At 41.1% G+C, this 25,252-nt stretch overlaps 1 protein-coding gene across 1 annotated transcript in view; it reads right to left on the reverse strand.

The window, feature by feature from the left end:
* The window catches only part of DEPTOR (DEP domain containing MTOR interacting protein), a 135,711-nt gene that overhangs the window by 56,937 nt on the left and 53,522 nt on the right, over positions 1 to 25,252 (reverse strand). The window contains exon 5 of the mRNA XM_048841560.2: positions 10,906 to 11,084. Coding sequence (XP_048697517.2) covers positions 10,906 to 11,084 — 179 coding nt within the window. The remainder of the gene's footprint in view (positions 1 to 10,905; positions 11,085 to 25,252) is intronic.

Raw genomic sequence — 25,252 nt, forward strand, 5'->3', positions numbered from 1 at the left:
ATTGTAGGTCAGAAAAAAAGTTGTGATGTAATGAGAGAACCACATTTCATGCATAATATCTACAAAATATGACATTTTTAAGCAGTATAAGAAAAACTTAAGCAACAGGATTCCAATGTACAGGACTCTGAAGTCCAATGGTAGCTTATCTCCTATCAAATAATGTATCTTGTACTGATTGTTCACTGCTTCAACACTGTACTTCAGGTAGATTAAAGCATGAAAGCAGGTTAAAGTTTGTAAATGTAGTATCTAGAGACATAAAGGGTATCAAGAAAACATTCTTCAAATATATTAGAAGCAAGAGGAATACCAAGGACAGGGTAGGCCTCAATGATGGGGGGAAAATAATAGAAAATGTGGAAATGGCAGAGGTGCTTAATGACTTGTTTGTTTGGGTTTTCATCAAGAAGGTTGGTGGTGAGTGGATGTCTAACATAGTGAATGCCAGTGAAAATGAGGTAGGATCAGAGGCTAAAATAGCAAAAGAACAAGTTAAAAATTACTTAGACAAGTTAGATGTCTTAAAGTCACTGATAAAATGCATCCTAGAATACTCAAGGAGCTCACTGAGGAGATATCTGAGCCATTAGCGATTATCTTTGAAAAGTCATGGAAGTCGGGAGAGATTCAAGATGACTGGAAAAGGGAAAATATAGTGCCAATCTATAAAAAGGGAAATAAGGACAACCCAGGGAATTACAGACTAGTCAATTTAACTTCTGTACCTGGAAAGACAAGGGAGCAATAATGGACCGAATGATTAAGCAATCAATTTGCAAACATCTAGAAGAAAATAAGGTGATGAGTAACACTCAGCATGGATTTGTCAAGAACAAATCATGTCAAACCAACCTGACAGCTTTCTTAGACAGGGTAACGAGCCTTGTGGATGGGGGGAAGTGCTAGGCGTGGGATATCTTAACTTTAGTAAAGCTTTTGATACTGTCTTGCATGATCTTCTCATAAACAAACTGGGGAAATGCAACCTAGATGGAGCTACTATAAGGTGAGTGCAAAACTGGTTGGAAAACCATTCCCAGAGAGTAGTTATCAGTGGTTCACAGTCATGCTGGAAGGGCATAATGAGTGGGGTCCCGCAGGGATCAGTTCTGGGTCCGGTTCTGTTCAATATCTTCATCAATGATTTAGATAATGGCATAGAGAGTACACTTATAAAGTTTGAGGGACGATACCAAGCTGGGAGTGGTTGCAAGTGCTTTGGAGGGTAGGACTAAAATTCAAAATGATCTGGACAAACTGGAGAAATGGTCTGAAGTAAATAGGATGAAATTCAATAAGGACAAATGCAAAGTACTCCATTTAGGAAGGAACAATCAGTTGCACACATACAAAATAGGAAATGACTGCCCAGGAAGGAGTACTTCGGAAAGGGATCTGGGGGTCATAGTGACCATAAGCTAAATATGAGTCAACAGTGTGACTTTGTTGCAAAAAAAGGAAACATCATTCTGGGACGTATTAGCAGGAGTGTTGTAAGTAAGACACGAGAAGTAATTCTTCTGCTCTACTTTGCGCTAATTAGGCCTCAACTGGAGTACTGTGTCCAGTTCTGGGAGCCACATGTCAGGAAAGATGTGGACAAATTGGAGAAAGTCCAATGAAGAGCAACAAAAATGATTAAAGGTTTAGAAAACATGACCTATGAGGGAAGATTGAAAAAATTGGGTTTGTTTAGTCTGGAAAAGACAGGACTGAGTGCGGACAGGATAATAGTTTTCAAGTACATAAAAGGTTGTAACAAAGAAACAGAAGAAAAACAGTTCTTCTTAACCTCTGAGGATAGGACAAGAAGCAATGGGCTTAAATTGCAGCACGGAAGGTTTAGATTGGACATTAGGAAAAAATTTCTAACTTTCAGGGTGGTTAAGCACTGAAATAAATGGCATAGGGAGGCTGTGGAATCTCCATCATTGGAGATTTTTAAAAGCAGGTTAGACAAACACCTGTCAGGAATGGTCTAGATAATATAGTCCTGCCATGAGTGCAGGGGACTGGACTAGATGACCTCTCGAGGTCCCTTCCAGTCCTATGATTCTATGATCTTTTTCTGAAAGTGTAAGAATGCTTTCAAAGGCAGTGGATTTTATCTAGAATATTAAGTAAAACCAGCATTACTATGCACTCAGTTCAGTAGTCTGTTCACTGAATCATTACACTCTGCCTATGTGCATGTTTAGTCTTTAACAAAGCAAGTTTATAGAACATAGTTATCTGCTTTTCTTTGCTTCTAAATAAAGTATGCAAACTACAGAGTTTGTGAGTAGAGGATAAAAGAAGATGAAAAAGGCCTATCTGGTCATCTTTTATGTTGCAGCTGTTAAAAATTGAAACTTTTGTCAGAAAAATAGGATGAAGATAATTTGGAAACAAGTCTTCCTGCTTTACTTATACAGCCCCATAGATGTGCATGGTACATCGTGAAACAAATAAAGACAATGCACTGCCCACAAGAACAACACTGGAAGGACAGAGATAACACAGGGAGAGGGTGGTAAAGAGGAAGTATGAAACTGAGAGCAATGAGTTTACATGATCACATAGGAGGCTCTCACTCCTTACCCACCTTAAGAGTAAAAACTTGAAAAACTTGAACTGATAACAGAAAGGTTGTTTTTAAAACCTGATGTAAAGTAAATAAAACGGACTGCGGATTTAGCATAATAAGTTAAATTGGGTGAAATCTGTATTTGAATTCCTCAAGGGACACAGCTAGCATGGAATTTTGTAAAACAACCAACCAAAAAACCTATGATGAATATGCCCCTATGGACATCACCTTTAACTTGGTCATATTTATACTAAAATCAGTTATAGTGCTGGGGGGGTCTCTAAGACTTCTTTAGGGTGCTGAATGGAGGTTCGTGTCACTGAGATAAAGCAGGACATCACCTTTATGATCTTTAGCACAGACGCTGATGACCTGAATACCTGGAGAATTTCTGATAGCTATTGCAAGAGATTCAAGGATTAAAATAAACAGAAGAGGTGATAAAGCACATTCTTGTGTCACTCTTCAAGGGAGAAAGTCTCTGGTTAGGAGCCATTCCAGTCAAGGAAAGCACATGGTGAATTACCAACAGTTACATGGAGGTTATGAATTGAGGAATGAAATTATCTCCAGTATCAGCAAGTCATAGCCCAAAAGAGAGAATGGCAATTAAGGAAGCTGTACATTTCAATGCCATGTTTTACTCAAAAAATGAGAAACAATAGTTAAAAATAGGGAATTGGAGAAATATATTAATGCAACATGTACACTATAATAAATGAAAGATGCTTCTGGACAGATCAGCAAAAGACAATCAGATCATAAGGGTTTTTAAAATTTTCTTCTCCTTTTCAGGTCTGTACACAACTTTAATCAGATGTGGTTTACTGGTGAATACGTAAAACAGCATTATACCTTGCTGCTTTAATACTGCATTCCTTTGCTTAGGGCAAGTTTCTTGTTATACAATGCTACTATATTTCTGCTTGCAAAAGGTGGAAGAAAATTAAAACATTTTTAACATGTTTTTGCAATGTAAAAACTGATAGCGGAAGTCAACACTTATTGTACAAACCACTGTGAACGTTGTTTTCATCCACGAGAACAGTGGACGATTAGTTGACAATAGACAAAATCTTGAGAGGTGCTGAGCTCCCCCATCTGCTATAAGTTAATACGATCTGCATGTGCTCAGCACCTCTCAAAATTGGGTCCAGTGCAATCAACCAGATTAAATTTTTTAAATTGTAAAATTTATTCAGATTTAAATAATAATTTTATAATACTACAACAAAACCCTTATTCAAACAGGAACTCTGCTCACCAGCTACCTTCAAAAGAGCTTCTTTCCATTCCTGCATCTTTCAGGGAAGCAAATGCTGAGCCCTCTCCAAAAACCCTATCAAACAGATATCTTAGTGCTGATGGAAATGATCAGGTGGAGAGCTCTGGATTCTAAAGACCTGTTTATCACCACAACAGGAACAGCATAGTCAGCAAGAATTCAAGCTTTTTCAAAACACACCACCTCTGAGGATCATCTCTGTTCTATGCTGTCCACTTCTAGGCCATAGGGGATAGTTCAATGACAAATGAGACTCAGAGTAGAGATACCAATTAGTCCCAATTGTGATGTGAACAGTTTCCCACCAGGAACTGGGCTAAAGTCTTGACTGTTTCATCCTGGCCCCCAATCATCCTTCAGATGCTAATGTTTGGCTACTACTGACCCGGTCCAAATTCAAACTGATAATCTAAAAGACAAAAGGGACTAGTAATGGAAGACAGAACCTAAAGTCATCCATTTCCTTACTCTTGTTTCTAAACTATGTCTTAGTTCTACAAAAGAGTTGGAAGAAGACTTTTAGCTTCACAGGTACGATCTTCTTTACTGATTTGGAGGAGATTGCAAACAGCATATTAATGAAACTCACAGAAGATACTAAATTGAGAGGACTTAACACGAGTCACGACAGAGGACTAATTCAAAGGGAAATAGGGAGACAAAAAGCATGGGGAGAAAACAACAAATGAGATTTAATTTGGAAAAAAGCAGGGAAGTAACATCATAAATATAATAATAGTAATATGCAAGGGTATTCTGGGCCCTGTTCTGTACTGCCCTACGCTGCCTGTAGTGGTTGACACCAGGGCAAAGTGCTACCTGATTTGGTAGCATTTTATATTCACTTTGAACTTCAGTCAGTGACGACACAAGGTGCAGGGCACAAGACAATCAGACCCAGTGAATCCAGGAGAAAATAATCCAAAATACAGGCATCCAAATGTAAGCAGCAGCCTGGCAAGCAGGAACACTGAAAGAGATGAGTAATCTGGCATAGAAACAAGAGATTGAATGTTGCTTCCTAGGTACTGCATTTCTTATAAGGTGGAACTGGATACAAGCACAAGCTGTACTGCATACACAATGAAGTAAAATCAATATGTGTCTAAATTTGGTGAGAATTTTTAAAGCATTTAAAAATATACTATTTTAAGACACTGCCACAGAGCATATGCAACTACTGCCTGGCAAACACAAGTGGTGTCATAGGAGAGGACTTCCCTCTCCCAATATGAACCAGATCTAAAAGGGAAAGCGCTTATCAGGTTGAGATCCCTTGATCTTGATCTGATCCCAGACCTTCAGCTTGACTGACTGCAAGCCTGAAGATATGTATACAGTCCTGCAACTCCGTATCCATGGGGCTCTGGGTGAAAGAGGAGGAACACTCACATGCCAATCTTTGCAGTATCAACCACATTTATTCTCCTCACCTAACCATGCAGCATTAATTTATATTACAAGGGCCAGGCAAACTGCTAACATGCTGACCTTGAAGTTAGCAAATTAAGGACCAAATCCTTCTCCAGCAAGTCTTGTACAGGAAGCAGGAATGCTTCCTAGTATGTTGGTCCTGTGGTCCTGGGATCCTGACAGGATTCCAGGAGGAACGAGCCATGAGGCTCACATTGCTGTACCTTTGTAATGGAGTAGGTCACATATCAAGCTAGCATGTGCTAAAAGCAGTCTTTTGGGGGACTGGCCACATCCCTCAGCAGAAAAAACATGCCATGATGTGCTAACTGATGTTGTAGCCCCTCCCCCCTCCTTAGAGATCTGTTGAGCGGGGGTTCCCAAACCGTAGGCCACGGTCCAAAGGTGGGCATTGACACAGTCCCGGGTGGTCTGCCATCATGGGTGGAGTTTTGGCAGAGCAAGTGGCGACGCCAGGCGCTCTGTGCATCCAGATCAGTTTCCCCACATGGCTTGGGTAATGGCCGCCACACCCTCCAGGCTCAGGTAGGTGTAGTCCTCGGTGCCCGTGAACCACTGAGTGCTGGTGGTCACAGTGACTGGGTAGGATGACATGACCCCGCCTAGCGCGCACACAGCCACAAGGAGTGGAGCTGCCCCACTGTGCCAATTAGGGACTGGGTACACAGCCTGGCCCTGCAGCAGCACCCCCTCGGACACAGCCCCTCCCGACACGCTGAGCTACACCTCTGCCTGCACCCTGAGCTACCCTACTCTGCACACAACCCCAGCTACTTCCTGCCTGCACCCTCATATACACTCTTGCCTGCACCCAGAGCTACCCTCCTCTTTGAACATAGCCCCCAGATACCCCTGCCTGCACCCTGAGCTGGCTGAAAGACTGAAAATTGTAGATGAGATCAGGTTGAACCTCACTAACATATGTCCCCAGCTGGAAAAACTGAGCAAGGAGAAGCAGGCACATCCATCCCATTAAAAAGACTACTGGTCTATAAGTTATTTTATATTTTATTTACAATATTTGTTTTTTTTCTAATTAGTAGAGACTTGGGTTGGGTCTTTACTTAGCACAGAAATCCAAATTTTACACTAAAAAGGAAACTGAAAACACAATATAATGTTCAAAGTTGGCAACTATTTTGTTTGAAAATCAAATAATAACACAATGTGGTTTTTAACAATTTTCTTAACATTGTGTTGCTTACTGTTCAGTTTTAGACAAAATTATGTTTTGCCTCTTTGAACACCGCATTTTGCTCTCAACATTTTTTTAAAGTATAGTTTTACTAAACCTGTTTGGTTACAAAGATCTTGAAACACTGCTTTGAGTGCTAGGGATTTCTGTCATTACAATTGTTCACATTAAAATGAAAAGGAAACATGTACATGTACATTGTTTATTTAAAGTGTTATAGTTTATATGAATGTAATAATTAAAATAAACTAAAATAATAATAATAAATATCATTAATAATTTTCCTCAAGAAGTGTTAATAGTGGGCTTCGGTGGCTATTGCAGCTGCACGGGGGGACCTCAGGGACAAAGGTTTGGAAACCCCTGGATTAGAGCAGCTTGGGGACTACTCTAACCTACTGCAGAACTGGGCAAACTGAGAGCTGTAACTAGCTCCCTCACACCTCCTCTCACCCCTCTGCCGCCCATTGAACTGAGAGAATTTTAGTCACAGCAGATAATCTGTCCCAGTGCTTCCAACTCTAGATAAAATATGACAGATTCCCTGTGTGTAAAAAAACTCTTATGTCTGAACGTTAAAGCATTCAGTGTGTCCAGATGTCTTAAGAAGTGGAATTTTATAAAGCTGCAAAATTTGTCCTGTGCTCTTTTAGTTTTATGCATGCACAGACATACTTCTCATTCCTTTATAGAATCTTTGCTCCAATCATCTGATTAATTTAATCAGTGGTTGCAAAGGCAGACTAAATACAGATAATTGTCAGTGGCCACTCAAGCATTAAGAGATGTACAGGATATGCTGCCCTAGTACACAAAGGGACAAATTTTCAGGCTATGACCTCTATTAGGGCATGCAATTTTTGTGAACCATGACTTGCATACACAAAGTAGAATACTCATATGAAACCACATTTGCTTGTACAAATCCTGTAGATGTTAACAAGGCCATTTTCAAATTCAATCATAGTGTGTGCAAAGCACAAAGGGAGGTCAGTCTGAGGTCCTTTTGAAAATTTACCCCAAGTTGTTTATCAACTGGCTATAGTACAACACTTCTGAAGTTGAAACGTTTCACCTTTCTACGACATTTGCATAATTCCTTTTAAACACCTAGTTTCCCTTTTAAAATTAAGCATAGTTAATAGCTTCCTGTGTGAAATCTGGTTTGAGGCTGACTGATTAAAATGAAGACAAACATGACAGGAAATTGTGCTCTGCATATAAGAAGAGTCAAATACTGCCTCAGCTGCAAAATATTTTTCTGAAGTCACCGGAATGAGAACAGGTATCAATAAATAAACCGGCACTATTTAGTTATAGATGGAAAATTACCTTGATTAAGACTAGTTCTATCATACTTATGATTGCAGAGGCAGTATAATAAAAAAAATAGAAGAGCAAAATGTTTTTTATTCTGCTTCATGCATATTCAACAATATTGTTCGCTAGAGATCACCTTTAGGGAAAGGAGGAATTTCATTCTCCATTCCTATTCAATCCATGTCCTTGCTGCTTGTACTGCCAACAAGGATGTCAATTAGTGTCAAGTGAAACTTTATAGATGATGACAAAGAAAGCACAAGGAACATAGTTTGGTGTTCAGGTTCCAGAATAAACGCACTATGCTGGCAGTGGGGAAAAATACTGTTTTTACTGGTAAATGGAGTGCACTTGACTTAGAATTCAGGGGGAACAAACAGAATATTACATACCCACTGTTACAGTCTGAGTTTAAAATTTAGTAAAGAAAAGCTCTCAAGTCTAGCTCCACTATTAAGGAAAACTAAACTGCAACGACTTAGTAAGATACATAGATACATCCACTTGTTATAGCTCAATCTGTAATCGTCTATGTTAATCTTTCACCAAATAATTTCCAACCCTATCCAAACAAACAGCTTTAGTGAAACCTGTAGGACAGAATATCCTTATAAAACGAACTTCTGTTTTAAGAGTGCCCAAAGTATTCCCAAATATAATGCTAAGTCCCCAGGCTCTGATTCAGTTTTTATTCCATCTTTATGCAAGCAAAATCTCTAAGAAGTTAATGGAATTTACCTTTGTCCAATAAAGGTGAATAAGGATCTCAGTGTTTCACTTACATTGGGTACAATTCTGCTCTAGCTTTATGAGATGACCACCTATGTTCAGCTACTGATTTTCATTGCCCTTGAGTGATCAATAAAGGTTCACGGGTTTCAAAACTGAATCAACAGACTTGCTACGAATTCCCGGGTAGACTGTGCTCTTGGCACCCTTTAGCCCACTGGAGACAGACGGACCAGGCGTAGGACTAGGAACAGAACTAAGTAGACTAGATGGGTGTGGAGGAACTCACTGTATCCAGAATCAACCAGGAGAAAGCCTGGTTGACTGGGCTTACCCAGGCAGCATACACCAGTAGGTCCAGCAAACTACCCCTTGTACGTACTGGCTGGTGTGGGAAAAGGAAACACCTTCACATCACCTCTCCCCCTTTACAATGAACTAGTGCCTCAGGGGCACTCAGTGGGAGCAGGAACTGCACCTTCCAGCCATACCGCGTGCAGTCCCTTGCAAGGGTGCAAGAGAGGATCTTTGTGCACCCACACAGGGCTCCCGAGGGTGACCCTTCGTTATTCCTTGGATTCTGTTAATGAGAACAATGCTTGCTTTGCAATAAATCACATCCTGATTTTCTTTCCTCTGAACACATTTCAACCGTGAATCCAATTTTTTTTTAAACCAGCTCACCCTGTATCTACATATAGAAACAGCTCAGGGTAAAAATACAAATGAAATAATTGTTGCTGTAGAGAGGAGGGGGAAATATTTTCACTTTGCACTAAGTCCTAACCTGGTGGCACTCTATAAATCAGCACCAAGGGTAATTATAGAATTGAAGCTGCCTCTTGTAAACATTCAGAAGTAGCTGCTGTTAATTACAAGGTAAATACAAACTTTGCACTTGATTAAAGTCACAAAGAAACTGTAGAAGTACTTTATAACACCAGGCCTTTTCCTTCCTTGAGGTTACAGGTATTGTCATAGAACAACAAAAAGACCCTGCTTCATGCAGCTACCTATTATTGTTAAATCTGTACTGTGTTCTAATCTATACAGGTCTTATGCCGTGCTCATCATTGTAGCATCTGAGCACCTTCCAGTAGCACATTAAGCAATATGACTAACACATGTCACATGTCTGTTCTCTCATCCCCTCTCTAGGGGGAGAAGTACGTACAGTGAAGTGGTCTAGATTTATTTTTTTAATATTTACACACACACACGTGTTGGTATATGTTTATGTTAGAAAAGGTAAGATCAAAGAGATTCGCCTTGCACTTAGAGCACAAGGTGGTGAGGTTTGTGAGGGTCCTTAGTTCCTGGGGGAGTTCATTCCACGGTCTTGGGCTGCCCCCAAGAAAGCTCTGTCACTTGCACAGCTGAGCTTTACCCTTATTGTAGCAAGTTATGTTGTGCCAGTAGCATCAAGGAGCCCCACTGTGCTGGGCACTGAACAGATACTAAATCCCTCCTTCAAAGACCTCACAGTGCAGGACTAACTGTAATAATGTTTCAGGTGAAAGTGGTTTCCCCATCCTTTTCCAAATATACCTGGCCAACTGTGCAATACGATAGGGATAGGGACATTCTTTTCTGATATCAGATTATGATATGCCCATGTCCTGAAGCGTGAGGATTTATAAAGCTTGTAATTTTTATTCTAGCTAGCGTAATTTAGTGTAACTCTCCTTATTTATGGCTCTAATCCTTTGACTCTTACTAAGCTATTTACCTCAATTATATCCTAGGGCAGAGATCGGCAACCTTTGGCAAGTGGCCCGTCAGGGAAATCCGCTGGCGGGCCGGTTTGTTTACGTGCAGCGTCCGCAGGTTCGGCCGACTGCATCTCCCACTGGCTGCAGTTTGCCATTCCAGGCCAATGGGGGCTGCGGGAAGCGGCATGGACCGAGGGATGTGCTGGCCGCCGCTTCCCGCAGCCCCCATTGGCCTGGAATGGCGAACCGTGGCCAGTGGGAGCTGTGATTGGCCGAACCTGCGGACGCTGCAGGTAAAAAAGCATCCCAGTCTGCCAGCAGATTTCCCTGACGGACTGCGTGCCAAAGGTTGCCGATCCCTGTCCTAGGGCAATGACTTCCACTGTTTAATTATTCACCACCAAATAAAAGGTTGCCTTTTATTCATTACTTATTTGTTACTAGCAACTCAAACCCAAATTCTAGTGGTTTTGAGTGCTTTTGAAAATTCAACCCTTTCTTAAAAATAAGTATACAACCATCTATCATTTAGATAGGAGTTAGAATTGGAAATGTTTTAGAGCCAAACAGCGCGATCTGCAACCTCTTTACATGATCCTGCATGGAAAAAGTGTTGTAAAGAGTGTAGCTTTTTGTTACCAAGCAGTAAATTCCTCACCGTGCTGTATAATCCCATGCTCCAACAGTCTACGGCCAAGTTGTTCTGCCTCAGTCCTTGTTGTGACTTCTCCTTCCTGGATCAGCCACTCAATAAATTCAGATGCCATGAAGGTCCGTTCATACTTGACGCTCTCCTCTTCCCTGGCTAGTAAAAGTGTGTTCTCAGAATTCATCAGCCTGCCACAGAAGGAAAAACGAATATATGGGGAAAGCAATTCTTCAGAAAGCAATTCCTGATCCATTTTTGTAGACTAGGCAAACAGAAGCAACTTTTTATTGTCTTAATTATAAACAGTTCTTAATTATAAGCTGGCATGTGGAACGCTAAAAACGAACAAAAACATTCTCAGGCTAATCACGTAAAACTGGGAACTGCAATTCAGAAAGCTGAAGGGGCTATTAACAGATGTCTAAGGAGTCTTGAAACAGATATTGTGAAATAAACTTACCAAAAAATAACTGTCCCAGTGTTTTGGATACTGAAAACACTTTTCCTTAGCAATACTTGCCTTTGCTATTTGAGTAACATGTGATCTTATGAAGTTGAAATAAGCACAGCTGTCTTTCTGTTAGGTCCTCCTTTGTTTATTAGCGTCATTGAGAACATTCAAGGAACTAGTGTAATAGGGTATATTAGTTACCTTGTGTTCTCTCTGTGAGTCAGCTACTTTGCTTGAAAGAAATCAAACTTTGTTGTTCCTCTATTTTTAAATTACTTGCTATTTGTTATTATTTATAGTACAGTAGTGGCTCGAGGCCCCAGACCATGACTGTGCTGGACACTATACAAATACGTGAGAATCCCTACGTTGAAAAGCTTACAGTCTAACCAGTATTGGTTACAAAGTGGTGAGGGTTGTATAACAAAACAAAAAGATGGTAATCAGAATCCAGAAAATGTTCCCCATACAAGGAGGATCATTTTAAATGGAGGCCAATTTATTTTGAGATCAAAACGTGTACCCAAAAATTCAGAGGAAAGCATCCTACGATGTTGTGTTTTCCCCCCTTTGAACACAATCAAGTTAATTCCATGTTCAAGATTGCCTCACCCTACAGGAAATGCTTTCTATTTTATATTGCTAAAAAGTTACGGTCCAAAACCTATTTGTAAATGAACTTATGACAGGTAAGAATGAATTTCAGCACTGTGTAAAATGCCATGCAGAGTGCACTGGAAACATCAACAGCTTTGTTTATTAACTAAAGTGAAATGTAGACAGTGGCTGATCAAAGTTTAACTTCATCACTCCACCACTGTGCCACAGTGTTCACCTGAAAGTACTGGGCAATTCAGCACTTGGTCTTTGTCCACACTGCACTAAAGACCGTAACAGCTGCAGAGGGCCTGGATCAGCTGACCTGGACTCAGAGAGCTCAGGCTATGGGGTTAAAAACTGCAGCATTCCAGCTTAGGCTGGAGCCCAGGTCTGACACCCCACAACGGATGTGGATCTCAGAACCCGAGCCCAAATGTCTACATGGCCAAAATGTCTATGTGACTTGGTACTGCAGGTTATTTTACTGCAGTGTAGACCCCAGGCACCTTTTAAAAACAATCCCTATACCTTTTTGTACAACTGCATAGTAAGTTGGGAAGGAAGGATAGCCCAGTGGTTAGGGCGCAGCCTTGGTATTGGATTCAATTCCCTGCTCTCCCACAGACTTCCTGTGAATTTGGGCAAGTCACTTAGGCCCAGATTCTCAAAGGTAAGCACCTAACTTCCATTGAAATGAATGGGAGTTAAGCACCCCTTTGAGGATGTGAGCCTTAGTCTCTCTGTGCCTCAGATCCCCTTAAACAAGGGGATAATAGCACTTCATTCATCCTTAGCTCTATTTCTGCAGGTCTGTATTGCAGCATGGACTGCCTGATAACTACATGATCTTTAAGGGGACTTGTAGCCTAGTTTTCAAGGGCCAAGCTAAGTACGTGCAGCATTTCTCAGGATCAGCATAACAATCCTCCCAAATCATTCTACAACCAGCCAATTGGAGATGTTACAACACAATTAATTATCCTGGAACCGCTTAAGCTTTTTGCCCTTCTGGTCACAAATCAGAATGTGGTATAAATGTACATGAGCTTACTTTTAAATTGCTAAAGCATCTAGAGCTCATCTTAGCAGAAGAAATTGAGCACCTGTCCCTCCAGTTTTGTAAGTTCCGAGTCTTTGTAACCCATGAAGAATGGAAATCTGCATATGATCACCACCTCTCTTTTCCACTGACTTCCTGCATGCATAAATTCCAACTGCAATTACCAGGGATCATTTTCAAATGTTAAATGACATGAAACTAAACCTACAGAAGATCTTTTAAAAACAAAACAATTTCATTTCTAGCTAATCTGAAGGGGCACAACTATACATTAGATATATATTGATGTTACTGATTTTATACTCCCTTCAAATAACTAGGTCTAAATTGGTACACAAGCTGAGCTCTGACACCATGTGGAAGGGGCTGCCCCTTCTCCCCAAGGCACCGCTCCCCACTCACTCCTCTCCACCCCGTCCCACCCATCGCTCATCCTTGCAGCCAGTAAAAGTGATGGGGCCATGGCCCTCTGGCCCACTCCATTCCGGCACCCCAATAACACTTGTGTTGGAAGGACACGATATTATATATTAACATCTTCATCTGGGGAGATGTTTAGAATTAATTAATGGGGGCATCAGAAAGTGATGTTGCAGGAAGATATGGCGAAGGCTCTTTTAAAAATGACAATGGTTTAAGCAGGTTTCAGAGGAACAGCCGTGTTAGTCTGTATTCGCAAAAAGAAAAGGAGTACTTGTGGCACCTTAGAGACTAACCAATTTATTTGAGCATGAGCTTTCGTGAGCTACAGCTCACTTCATCAGATGCATACCGTGGAAACTGCAGCAGACTTTATATACACACAGAGAATATGAAACAATACCTCCTCCCACCCCACTGTCCTGCTGGTAATAGCTTATCTAAAGTGATCAACAGGTGGGCCATTTCCAGCACAAATCCAGGTTTTCTCACCCTCCACCCCCCCACACAAATTCACTCTCCTGCTGGTGCTAGCCCATTCAAAGTGACAACTCTTTACATAATCAAGTCGGGCTATTTCCTGCATAAATCCAGGTTTTCTCACATCCCCCCCACCCCCATACACACACAAACTCACTCTCCTGCTGGTAATAGCTCATCTAAACTGACCACTCTCCAAGTTTAAATCCAAGTTAAACCAGAACATCGGGGGGGGGGGGGGGGGCGGTAGGAAAAAACAAGAGGAAACAGGCTACCTTGCATAATGACTTAGCCACTCCCAGTCTCTATTTAAGCCTAAATTAATAGTATCCAATTTGCAAATGAATTCCAATTCAGCGGTTTCTCGCTGGAGTCTGGAATTGAAGTTTTTTTGTTTTAAGATAGCGACCTTCATGTCTGTGATTGCGTGACCAGAGAGATTGAAGTGTTCTCCGACTGGTTTATGAATGTTATAATTCTTGACATCTGATTTGTGTCCATTTATTCTTTTACGTAGAGACTGTCCAGTTTGACCAATGTACATGGCAGAGGGGCATTGCTGGCACATGATGGCATATATCACATTGGTGGATGTGCAGGTGAACGAGCCTCTGATAGTGTGGCTGATGTTATTAGGCCCTGTGATGGTGTCCCCTGAATAGATATGTGGGCACAATTGGCAACGGGCTTTGTTGCAAGGATAAGTTCCTGGGTTAGTGGTTCTGTTGTGTGGTATGTGGTTGTTGGTGAGTATTTGCTTCAGGTTGCGGGGCTGTCTGTAGGCAAGGACTGGCCTGTCTCCCAAGACTTGTGAGAGTGTTGGGTCATCCTTTAGGATAGGTTGTAGATCCTTAATAATGTGTTGGAGGGGTTTTAGTTGGGGGCTGAAGGTGACCGCTAGTGGCGTTCTGTTATTTTCTTTGTTAGGCCTGTCCTGTAGTAGGTAACTTCTGGGAACTCTTCTGGCTCTATCAATCTGTTTCTTTACTTCTGCAGGTGGGTATTGTAGTTGTAAGAAAGCTTGACAGAGATCTTGTAGGTGTTTGTCTCTGTCTGAGGGGTTTGTCTCTGTCTGAGGGGATGGATCGTGTGGTGTGGTCAGGGTGAAAGCTGGAGGCATGCAGGTAGGAATAGCGGTCAGTAGGTTTCCGGTATAGGGTGGTGTTTATGTGGCCATTATTTATTAGCACTGTAGTGTCCAGGAAGTGGATCTCTTGTGTGGACTGGACCAGGCTGAGGTTGGTGGTGGGATGGAAATTGTTGAAATCATGGTGGAATTCCTCAAGGGCTTCTTTTCCATGGGTCCAGATGATGAAGATGTCATCAATATAGCGCAAGTAGAGTAGGGGCTTTAGGGGACGAGAGCTGAGGAAGCGTTGTTCTAAATCAGCCATAAAAATGTTGGCATACTGTGGGGCCATGCGGGTACCCATAGCAGTGCCGCTGATCTGAAGGTATACATTGTCCCCAAATGTGAAATAGTTATGGGTAAGGACAAAGTCACAAAGTTCAGCCACCAGGTTAGCCGTGACATTATCGGGGATAGTGTTCTTGACGGCTTGTAGTCCATCTTTGTGTGGAATGTTGGTGTAGAGGGCTTCTACATCCATAGTAGCCAGGATGGTGTTATCAGGAAGATCACCGATGGATTGAAGTTTCCTCAGGAAGTCAGTGGTGTCTCGAAGGTAGCTGGGAGTGCTGGTAGCATAGGGCCTGAGGAGGGAGTCTACATAGCCAGACAATCCTGCTGTCAGGGTGCCAATTGCTGAGATGATGGGGCGCCCAGGATTTCCAGGTTTATGGATCTTGGGTAGTAGATAGAATATCCCAGGTCGGGGTTCCAGGGGTGTGTCTGTGCGGATTTGATCTTGTGCTTTTTCAGGAAGTTTCTTGAGCAAATGCTGTAGTTGCTTTTGGTAACTCTCAGTGGGATCATAGGGTAATGGCTTGTAGAAACTCGTGTTGGAGAGCTGCCGAGCAGCCTCTTGTTCATATTCCGATCTATTCATGATGACAACAGCACCTCCTTTGTCAGCCTTTTTGATTATGATGTCAGAGTTGTTTCTGAGGCTGTGGATGATAGACCCTGATCCTACTATTTCAAGTCTAAAGGATTTATCCTACTGACTTGAACGGGAGTTAGCTGAAACCCTTAATCAGTTGGCCAGACTACCAGTCAGCCAAGCTATAGGTCAAGACCAGTGTCAAACTACATGGTCACAGTTGTGAACTGGTGGCAGATAAAGTGAACTGTTATACATTTTCTTGTGCCCCTGCCAAACCTTTTGAGCTGAGTAAGAACTGACACAAAAAAACTTAGCTGAATTCAGGGACAAATCCAAAAGCAAGTGTGACATTCCGGGGTGCAAGCCATACCAATGAGGGGCTGTGTCATCATCAGCCCTGTAATCTGGCATGCCCTGCAATGCCTTGCTGCTGGACCTCCCAACCTAGATTGCTCACAAACAGCCACCAGCATGCAGGTGCTACTGAGTGACTATGTGTAACTGCAGCCTGCCAGCTGCACTTGGCTTACCCTCTGGCTTTTACCAGCCTTGGTTAATCAACAAGCTCCCAGTCCTGGATTTTCCCCCAACAATGTATGTTCTGTACCGTCCAGCCGCCTCTTGGATAGCCAGAGATATTAGGTCCATTGTCCCTTTAAGAGAGCAATACACAACAGCTTGCCACCTTAAATGGAGTTACTCGGACAATTTAATTTAAATGCACAGGATTAGTTTCAAGTAAAGCATAAAACAAGTTTATTTAACTACAAAGAGATAGGTTTGAAGTAAGTACAAGTAACGAAGCATAAAAGTTAGAAATGGTTACAAGAAAAATGAAGATAAAATGCTTCCTAGTGCCTAACTTAACAAACTATACTTGATTCAAAGTAAAGTCCTTATCACATCCTTCTAACAGCATTACTGATCAAAATCTTCAGGTCCAGACTCCTCCCTCAAAGTACAATGGCTATTTCTTTTATCTTCTTAGGTGTAAGGAGGGAGATGGACACAGAGAGAGATAACTTGACTGCCCCTCACTTTGATAGCTCAGACCCCCTCATAAAGTTTTTTTTCAGTTGAAAGTAAGGAGACATGGAGTCTGGTGGGGGGGAGTTGCTAAGTTGTTTATTAAGATGCAGATCTGTTTGTTCCTGCCTCCTTTCCTTGCCAAAGAAAGTCACTTGATAGCTGATGGCCCATCAGATTTGATGACACCTGGCGAGGTGTCAACTTGTCCTTTGACTTTGAGAAACAAGTTTACCCACTCTCCAGACTTGTCTAGTAAATGCACTTCAGTCATGATTTCATCTTATGCTTATAAGTTCACGTATAACATTGTTACATATGTTTTACCATCATATTATTGACCAATAAGTTATTAGTTTTCAAATGATACCTTACAAGGCATATTTTGTAAAAAGATTATGACAATAGTGTATAGGGTGTGAATAGGGGTGCATTCTGTCACAGCAGTAACATAACAACACAAGGAATAAGATGCAGAGCATCCAGACCACTTGTACATTTGCATAGTCCTTATTCTTCCTTTCAGGATTTTTTTTCTTTTCTTTTTAAAATACAGGTAAGCAAGTTTTAGCTCCTGAACATATAGTCTGGCTACATCCAGTACAGAAGGAGCTGTGAAGGAGCATCTTCTTCAACCATGCCTTGCTCAGCCTATCAAACACACACACACACACACACAGAACAAGCAACCAAGCCTTTTCAAACCAGCTGTTGCATGAGAATTGGTTGCCCAGGCTCTGCAGGAACCAAACAGAAATTCTTGTTCTTACATGTATATATAATTACTGTGTCTAGCTGATTAAAGAGGCAGACAGACACGTCCCTGCAAAAGAGATGCTAATGACTGAATTTACAGGGACACAAAAGAATCTGGAAAAATATCAAGTGAAAAACACTCAGCTTAATATTTCACACCATTCTCTCTGAGCCCAGAATAGAACTGCTAAGGATTAGAATTTGTGAACAAGCAGACATGAGAAACTGACAGTTTAACAAATTCAGAAATAAGATTGTCAGCTGGTGTAAGTCACCATAAATCCTCTGACTTCAATAGAACTAAACCAGTTTACAGCAGCTGAGGATATAGACCTTTATCAGCCAAATTTAAAATAGGTTAAAGGAGGTTAGAGACAAAAAGACATCTTTTAAAAATTGGAAGTCCAAATCCTATGGAGGAAAAGAGAAAGGAGCATAAATTCTGGCAACTCAAGTGTAAAAGTATAAATTGGCAGGCCAAAAAAGAATTTGAAGAGCAGCTAGCAAAAGACACAAGCACTATCAGTAAAATTTTTTTAAATACATCAGAAGCAGGAAGCGTGCCAAACAAGTCGTGAAGCCACTGAATGATCGAGGTACTAAAGGAGCACTTGAGAAAGACAAGGCTGTCACAGAGAAGCTAAATGAATTCTTCACCTCCATGTTCACTGCAGAGGATGTGAGGTAAATTCCCACACCTGAACCATTCTTTTTAGATGACAAATCTGTTGAATTGTCCCAGATTGAGGTGTCAATAGAGGAGGTTTTGGAACAAACTGATAAATTAAACAGTAATAAGTCACCAGGACCAGGCGGCATTCACCCAAGGTCTGAAGGAACCAATATATGAAATTGTAGAACTACCAACTGTGGTATGTGACCTATCACTTAAATCATGTTCTTTACCAGATGACTGGCAGAAAGCTAATGTGGCGCCAATGTTTAAAAATGGCTCCAAAGGTAATCCTGGCAATTACCAGTCAGTAAGTCTAAATTCAGTACCAGACAAACTGACTGAAACTATAGTAAAGAACAGAATTATCAGACTGATAGATGAACACAATATGTGGTGTATGAGTCAACATGGCTTTTATAAAGGGAAATCATGCCTCACCAATCTATTAGAATTATATGATAGTGTCAACAAGTATGTGGAGAAGGGTGATCCAGTTGATATAATATACTTGGACTTTCAGGAAGTTTTTGACAAGGTCCCTCTCCAAAGGCTCTTAAGCAAAGAAGTCATGGGATAAAAGGGAAGGTCCTCTCATGGAGCAGTAACTGGTTAAAAGACAGGAAACAAAGGGTAAGAATAAATGGACAGTTTTCACAGTGCAGAGAGAGAAATAGTGGGTTCCCCTTAGGATCTGTACTTGGACCTGTGCTCTTCAACATACTCATAAATGATCTGGAAAAAGAGGTAAACAGTGAGGTGGCAAAGTTTGCAGACAATACTAAATTACTCAAGATAGTTAAGTCCAAAGCAGACTGTGAAGCATTACAAAGGAATCTCACAAAATTGGGTGACTTGGTAACAAAATGGCAGATGAAATTCAATGTTGATAAATGCAAAGTAATGCACACTGGAAAACATAATCCCAGCTATACATATAAAATGGTGGGATCTAACTTAGCTGCTACCCCTCAAGAAAGAGATCTTGGAGTCATTGTGGATAGTTCTCTGAAAACGTCTGCTCAATGTGCAGTGTAGGCAAAAAAGCTAACAGAACATTAGGAACCATTAGGAAAGGAATAGATAATAAGAAAGAAAATATCAAAATGCCACTATATAAATCAACGGTACACCCACACCTTGAATACTGCATGCAGTTCTCGTCACCTCACTCATCTCTCCTCTCATCTCATGCAGTTCTCATCTCCACTCATCTCGTCACCTCACTCACCTCACTCACCTCACCTCACCTCACTCTCGTCATCTCAAAAAAGATATTAGAATAAGAAAAGGTACAGAGAAGGGCAATAAAAGTGATTAAGGGCACAGCTTCTATAAGAGGAGAGATTAAAAAGACTGGGACTATTCATCTTGGAAAAGAGACGACTAAGAGGAAATATGATACAGGTCTATAAAATTGTGAATGATGTGGAGCAAGTGAATAAGGAAATGTTATTTACTCCTTCACATAACACAAGAACCAGGAGTCTTAATAGGCAGCAGATTTAAAACAAACGGAAGTACTTTTTCACACAATGCATAGTCAATCTGTAGAACTCATTGCCAGGAGATGTTGTGAAGGCCAAATCTATAACGGGATTTAAAAAAGAATTAGATAAGTTCACGGTGGATAGGTCCATCAATGGCTATTAGCCAAGATGGTCAGGGATGCAATTCCATGCTCTGGGTGTCCCTAAACTCTGATTGCCAGAAGCTGGGAATGAATGAAAGGGGATGGATCACTCAATGATTGCCTGTTCTGTTCATTCCCTCTGAAGCATCTGGCATTGGCCAATGTGGAAGACCAGTGAGCCAGATGGTCTGACCCAGTATGGCCGTTCTTATGTATAAAGAGACAACTAAGGAAGAATATGATAGAGGTCTATAAAATCATGGCTGGTTTGGAGAAAGTAAATAAGGAAGTGTTATTTATCTCTTGACATAACACATGAACCAGGGTCACCCAATGAAATTAATAGGCAGCACGTTTAAAACAAACATAAGGAAGTACTTCTTCACATAACGCACAGTCAACTTGTGGAACTTGTTGCCAGGGGATGTTGTGAAGGACAAAAACAATATAACTGGGTTCAAAAAATAATTAGATAAGTTCATGAAAGATAGGTCCATCAATGGTTATTAGCCAAGATGGTCAGGGACGCAACCCCTGCTCTGGGTGTCCCTAAACCTCTGACTGCTAGAAGCTGGGACTGGATGACAGGGAACAGATCTCTCGCTAATTGCTTTGTTCTGTTCATTCCCTCTGAAGCATTTAGCATTGGCCACTGTCAGGAGACAAGATATGGGAGTAGATGGACCATTAGTCTGACCCAGTATGGCCGTTCTTATGGAATGCAGATAGCTGACAGATTTCTTCACCAAATAGTTGCTAATCCAACAAGTGGTGATGCCTGTTTAGATTTGGTATTGGTGAGTAGTGAGGACCTCATAGAAGAGCTTGGTGGAGAGGACAACCTTTGTTTGACTGCTCATGAGTTAATCCAGTTTAAACTCCTGGATCCAGCCTTAGAGGTTTTAAAGGCCTGGCTTGACAAACCCCTGGCTGGGATGATTTACTTGGGTCTGGTCCTACTTTGAGCAGCGGGTTGGACTAGATGACCTCCTGAGGTCTCTTCCAACCCTAATCTTCTATGATTCTATAAAACTAAATGGAAGGATAAACAAAAATATCCCTGCAACAGGATCTTTGATTTCAAAAGAGCTAACTTTAATAAGTTTAATAAAGTTAATAACTTTAATAAGTCAAGGAAATCAGTTAGGGAAGTGGACTGGACTGAAGAACTCAAGAATCTGAATGTGGAGGAGGCTTGGAATTACTTTAAGTCAAAGTTGCAGAAGCTATCTGAAGCCTGCACCCCCAGCAAGGGGGAAAAAAAATGTAGGGAAGGGTTGCAGACCAAGTTGGATGAGCAAGCATCTCAAATCAGAAAGCCTACAAGGAATGGAAGATGGGAGGGATGAGCAAGGAATGCTATCTCTTGGTGGTCAGAAAGTGATAAAGGGATAAAGTGAGAACTGCCAAAAGCCAAGCAGAGTTAGACCTTGCAAAGGGAATTAAAACCAACAGTAAAAGGTTCTATAGCCATATAACTAAGAAGAAAACAAGAAAGAAGAAGTGGGACCACTAAGCACTGAGGATGGGGTGGAGACTGAAGGTTATCTAGGCATGGCCCAAACACCTAAACAAATACTTTGCCTCAGTTTTTAATGAGGCTAATGAAGATCTAAGGGGTCGTGGCAGGAAGGCTAATGGCAATGAGGATATGGAGATAGAAATTACCACATCCAAGGTGGAAGTCAAATCTCTATCCAAAAATATTAAAGGAACTGGCACATGAAATTGCAAGACCAATAGCAAGCATCTTTATTTAATCTGAAAATTCAGAGGTCGTACCCTGTGAGTGGAGAATTACTAATACTGTTCCTATTTTTAAGAAAGGGAAAAAAAGTGATCCAGGAAACTGCAGGCCTGTTAGTTTGACCTCAGTTGCATGCAAGGTATTGGAACACATTTTGAAAGAGAAAGTAGTTATGGATATAGAAGTGAACTATAATTGGGATAAAATACAGTATGATTTTATAAAAGATAGATCGTGCCAGACAAACCTGATCTCCTTCTTTGAGAAGATAACTCATTTTTTAGGTAAAGAAAATGCAGTACACCTAATCTACCTGGATTTCAGTAAGGCATTTGATAGAGTTCCACATGGGAAATTGTTAGTTAAATTGGAGAAGATGGGGATTAATATGAAAACTGAAAAGTGGATAAAGAACTGGCTAAAGTAGAAACTACAACAGGTCATACTGAAAGATGAATTTTCAGGCCGGAGGGAGGTTACTAGTGGAGTTCCTCAGGGATCGGTCTTGGGACCAATCTTATTTAACATTTTTATTAGTGACCTTGTCACAAAAAGTGAGAGTGTGCTAATAAAATTTGCAGATGACACAAAGTTGGGAGGTATAGCCAATATAGAGGAGGACTGGAATATCATATAAGAAGATCTGGATGACCTTGTAAACTGGAGTAACAGAAATGGGATGACAGGTTTCAGAGTAGCAGCCGTGTTAGTCTGTATTCGCAAAAAGAAAAGGAGTACTTGTGGCACCTTGGAGACTAACAAATTTATTTGAGCATAAGCTTTCGTGAGCTACAGGTATGCATCTGATGAAGTAAGCTGTAGCTCACAAAAGTTTATGCTCAAATAAATTTGTTTGTCTCTAAGGTGCCACAAGTACTCCTTTTCTTTTTGAGAAACGGGATGAAATTTTACAGTGCAAAGTGCAAGGTCATACATTTAGGGACTAACAACAAGAATTTTTGCTCTAAGCTGGGGACTTATCAGTTGGACGTGACAGAGGAGGATAAAGACCGGGGTGTACTGGTTGATCACAGGATGTCTATGAGCTGTCAATGTGATGCGGCCGTGAAAAAAGCTAATGCAGTCCTAGGATGCATCATGTGAGGTATTTCCAAGAGAGACAGAGAAGTGTTACTATCATTACACAAGGCACTGGTGAGACCTCATCTGGATTACTGTGTGCAATTCTGGTATCCCATGTTGAAGAAAAGATTAATTCAAAATGGAACAGGTGCAGAGAAGGGCTACTAGGATGATCCGAGGAACAGAAAACCTACCTTAGGAGAGGAGACTCGAAGAGCTTAGCTTGTTTAGCATAACCAAAAGAAGGCTGAGGAGGGATATGATTGATCTCAATAAATACATCAGGGGGATAAATACTGTACCAGGGAGAGAGAAGAGTTAATAAAGTTAAGCACCATTGTGGACACAAGAACAAATGGATATAAACTGGCCATCAACAAGTTTAGGCTTGAAATTAGATGAAGGTTTCTAACCATCAGAGGAGCAGTGGGGGCAAAAAGCCTAGCTGGCTTAAAGACTGAGCTTGACAAGTTTATGGAGGGGAATGTATGATGGGGATGCCTACTATGGCATGTGGCCCATCAGTGACTGCCAGTAGCAAAAATCCCACACTGCTAGATGGGGAGGGCTCTGAGAATTGTTTCCCAGGTATCATGCTCAAGGTCGAACTCACAGGCACCGAATTTCATTTTTCTGGATGGGTGCTCCACCTCCCTCCGTGCTGCCCCCTTCCCCAAAGCCCCACCCTCATTCTGCCTCTTCCTTTCCCCACTCTGCCCCCTTCTCCCAGCGCCTCCTGCCCACTGCTGAACAGCTCATTGGTTGAGGTCAGATTGGTTGAGATCAGATTGGCTGAGACCCTGGTGTGGGGGGGGAGAGGTGTGGGTTGCCTTCCTCTGCAGCATGGAGCATGGATCACTTGCAGGTTTACACAAGTGTAAATGGTGAATTCTCTATAACCTGAAGCCTTTAAAGTAACTCAGCTAGAGGTTAGGGGTCTATTTCAGGAGTGGGTGAGGTTCTGTGGCCTGCAATGTGCAGGAGGTCAGACTAGATGATCACGATGTTCCCTTCTGAAAGTCTGTGAGACTCCCAGTCTTGAGTTCTTCAGTAGAGCTGGCCGAATAATTTGGTGTGATTATGTTTTATGATGAATTTAGACCTTTTTTTCTGTGGGTAAATTGTTCATGAATGGTCATTAAATCTGACACATTATTATTCACTATAATTGTCCGAAGAGTTTGTGCAGAAAAACTTCAGCACTGTCCATTATTTTCTTCCAATATTCTGTTATTTGTCGTGTAAGATTGGTCACTTCAGACTCATTAAATTGTTTCTGCTCCCTGACTGGGTGACTGGAACTTTGTAAACAAGAAAGCAATGAATGGCTAGCAAATAACCAATAGTGAATAATGAGTCCTTTTGTTCTCATCCAAATATATGCGCTCATATAGGATGAAATTTACTCCATCTCCTTCTAAGGATTGAGGGATCAACTCTCAGTGCTTCTGTGTCAGATATAGGAGATATTCACCTTAAATCAAAAGGTTGACAGAATAAGAAACATCTTGAAACCTTCTTGCTGAACTAATCAGTTTTGTTGTTCATGCAGCAACTTGCTTATTGTCTTAATTCACGTTCCTCATAAATAATCCACTGAAGGCACAAATCTGCCTGTGATGACAGGAGATATTTTTTGGCAAGCACAGGCTGTTCTGGATTCTGAATATTAATGGTGCTCTCACTCAACAGAGGGAGGGAGGAAGGAGGAGAGAATAATATTTCAATGCAGTAAATCCAACTAGCCACATGAAGGTTAACCAAATATCAACAGATCTTTGACACTGATTTTTAAGAACGGTAATAATAAAATGTGTGTGTGACACATGGCTAGAAAGGGTTGAACATCCTGCAAAATAAATAACCCACAGAAGACATGTGGGGAGATAATGTTTGTGTTTTTGTGTATTTACATATGTATAAGTAGGGGGGGACAATGTAATAAACAGTCCCTGTCTATGCTGTATTCTGATAATTCAGAGGTCAAAAAAACATCCCGTCACATAAATTAATTGTAAACACAGGATATCTCAGTATTCATCTCTCTTTGAAATGTACTGTGAATGGTGGAGGAACAAGCAAATAGCCTTCTGTTAATTCGTATACCTAAGTACTGGTGATGGACCTCCTTCAAAGCCATCCTAATTACCTTTTGTTCCCTGAGGAATTCCAACTTCTCAAAAGACATGAAATTATATAAAAGATCCTTGGGTCCTGATTCTGTCATCTGAGATCTGTTTAAACTTCATCAGAGAAGTTTGAGTTGCAATACTGAGGTCCCAGTTATGCTGGTATGTCCTGAATATGATATTTGGACATTGGACTATAAACTATGAACTATTTCTGAAAGAACTCTTTGCACCTAGGAAGCTTACTATCTCTGCTATGAATCTGCACCTAAATGAATTGAACTCATGTCTG

The sequence above is a fragment of the Caretta caretta genome, chromosome 2 (genome assembly GCF_965140235.1).
Source record: "Caretta caretta isolate rCarCar2 chromosome 2, rCarCar1.hap1, whole genome shotgun sequence".
Classification (NCBI taxonomy): Eukaryota; Metazoa; Chordata; order Testudines; family Cheloniidae; genus Caretta; species Caretta caretta.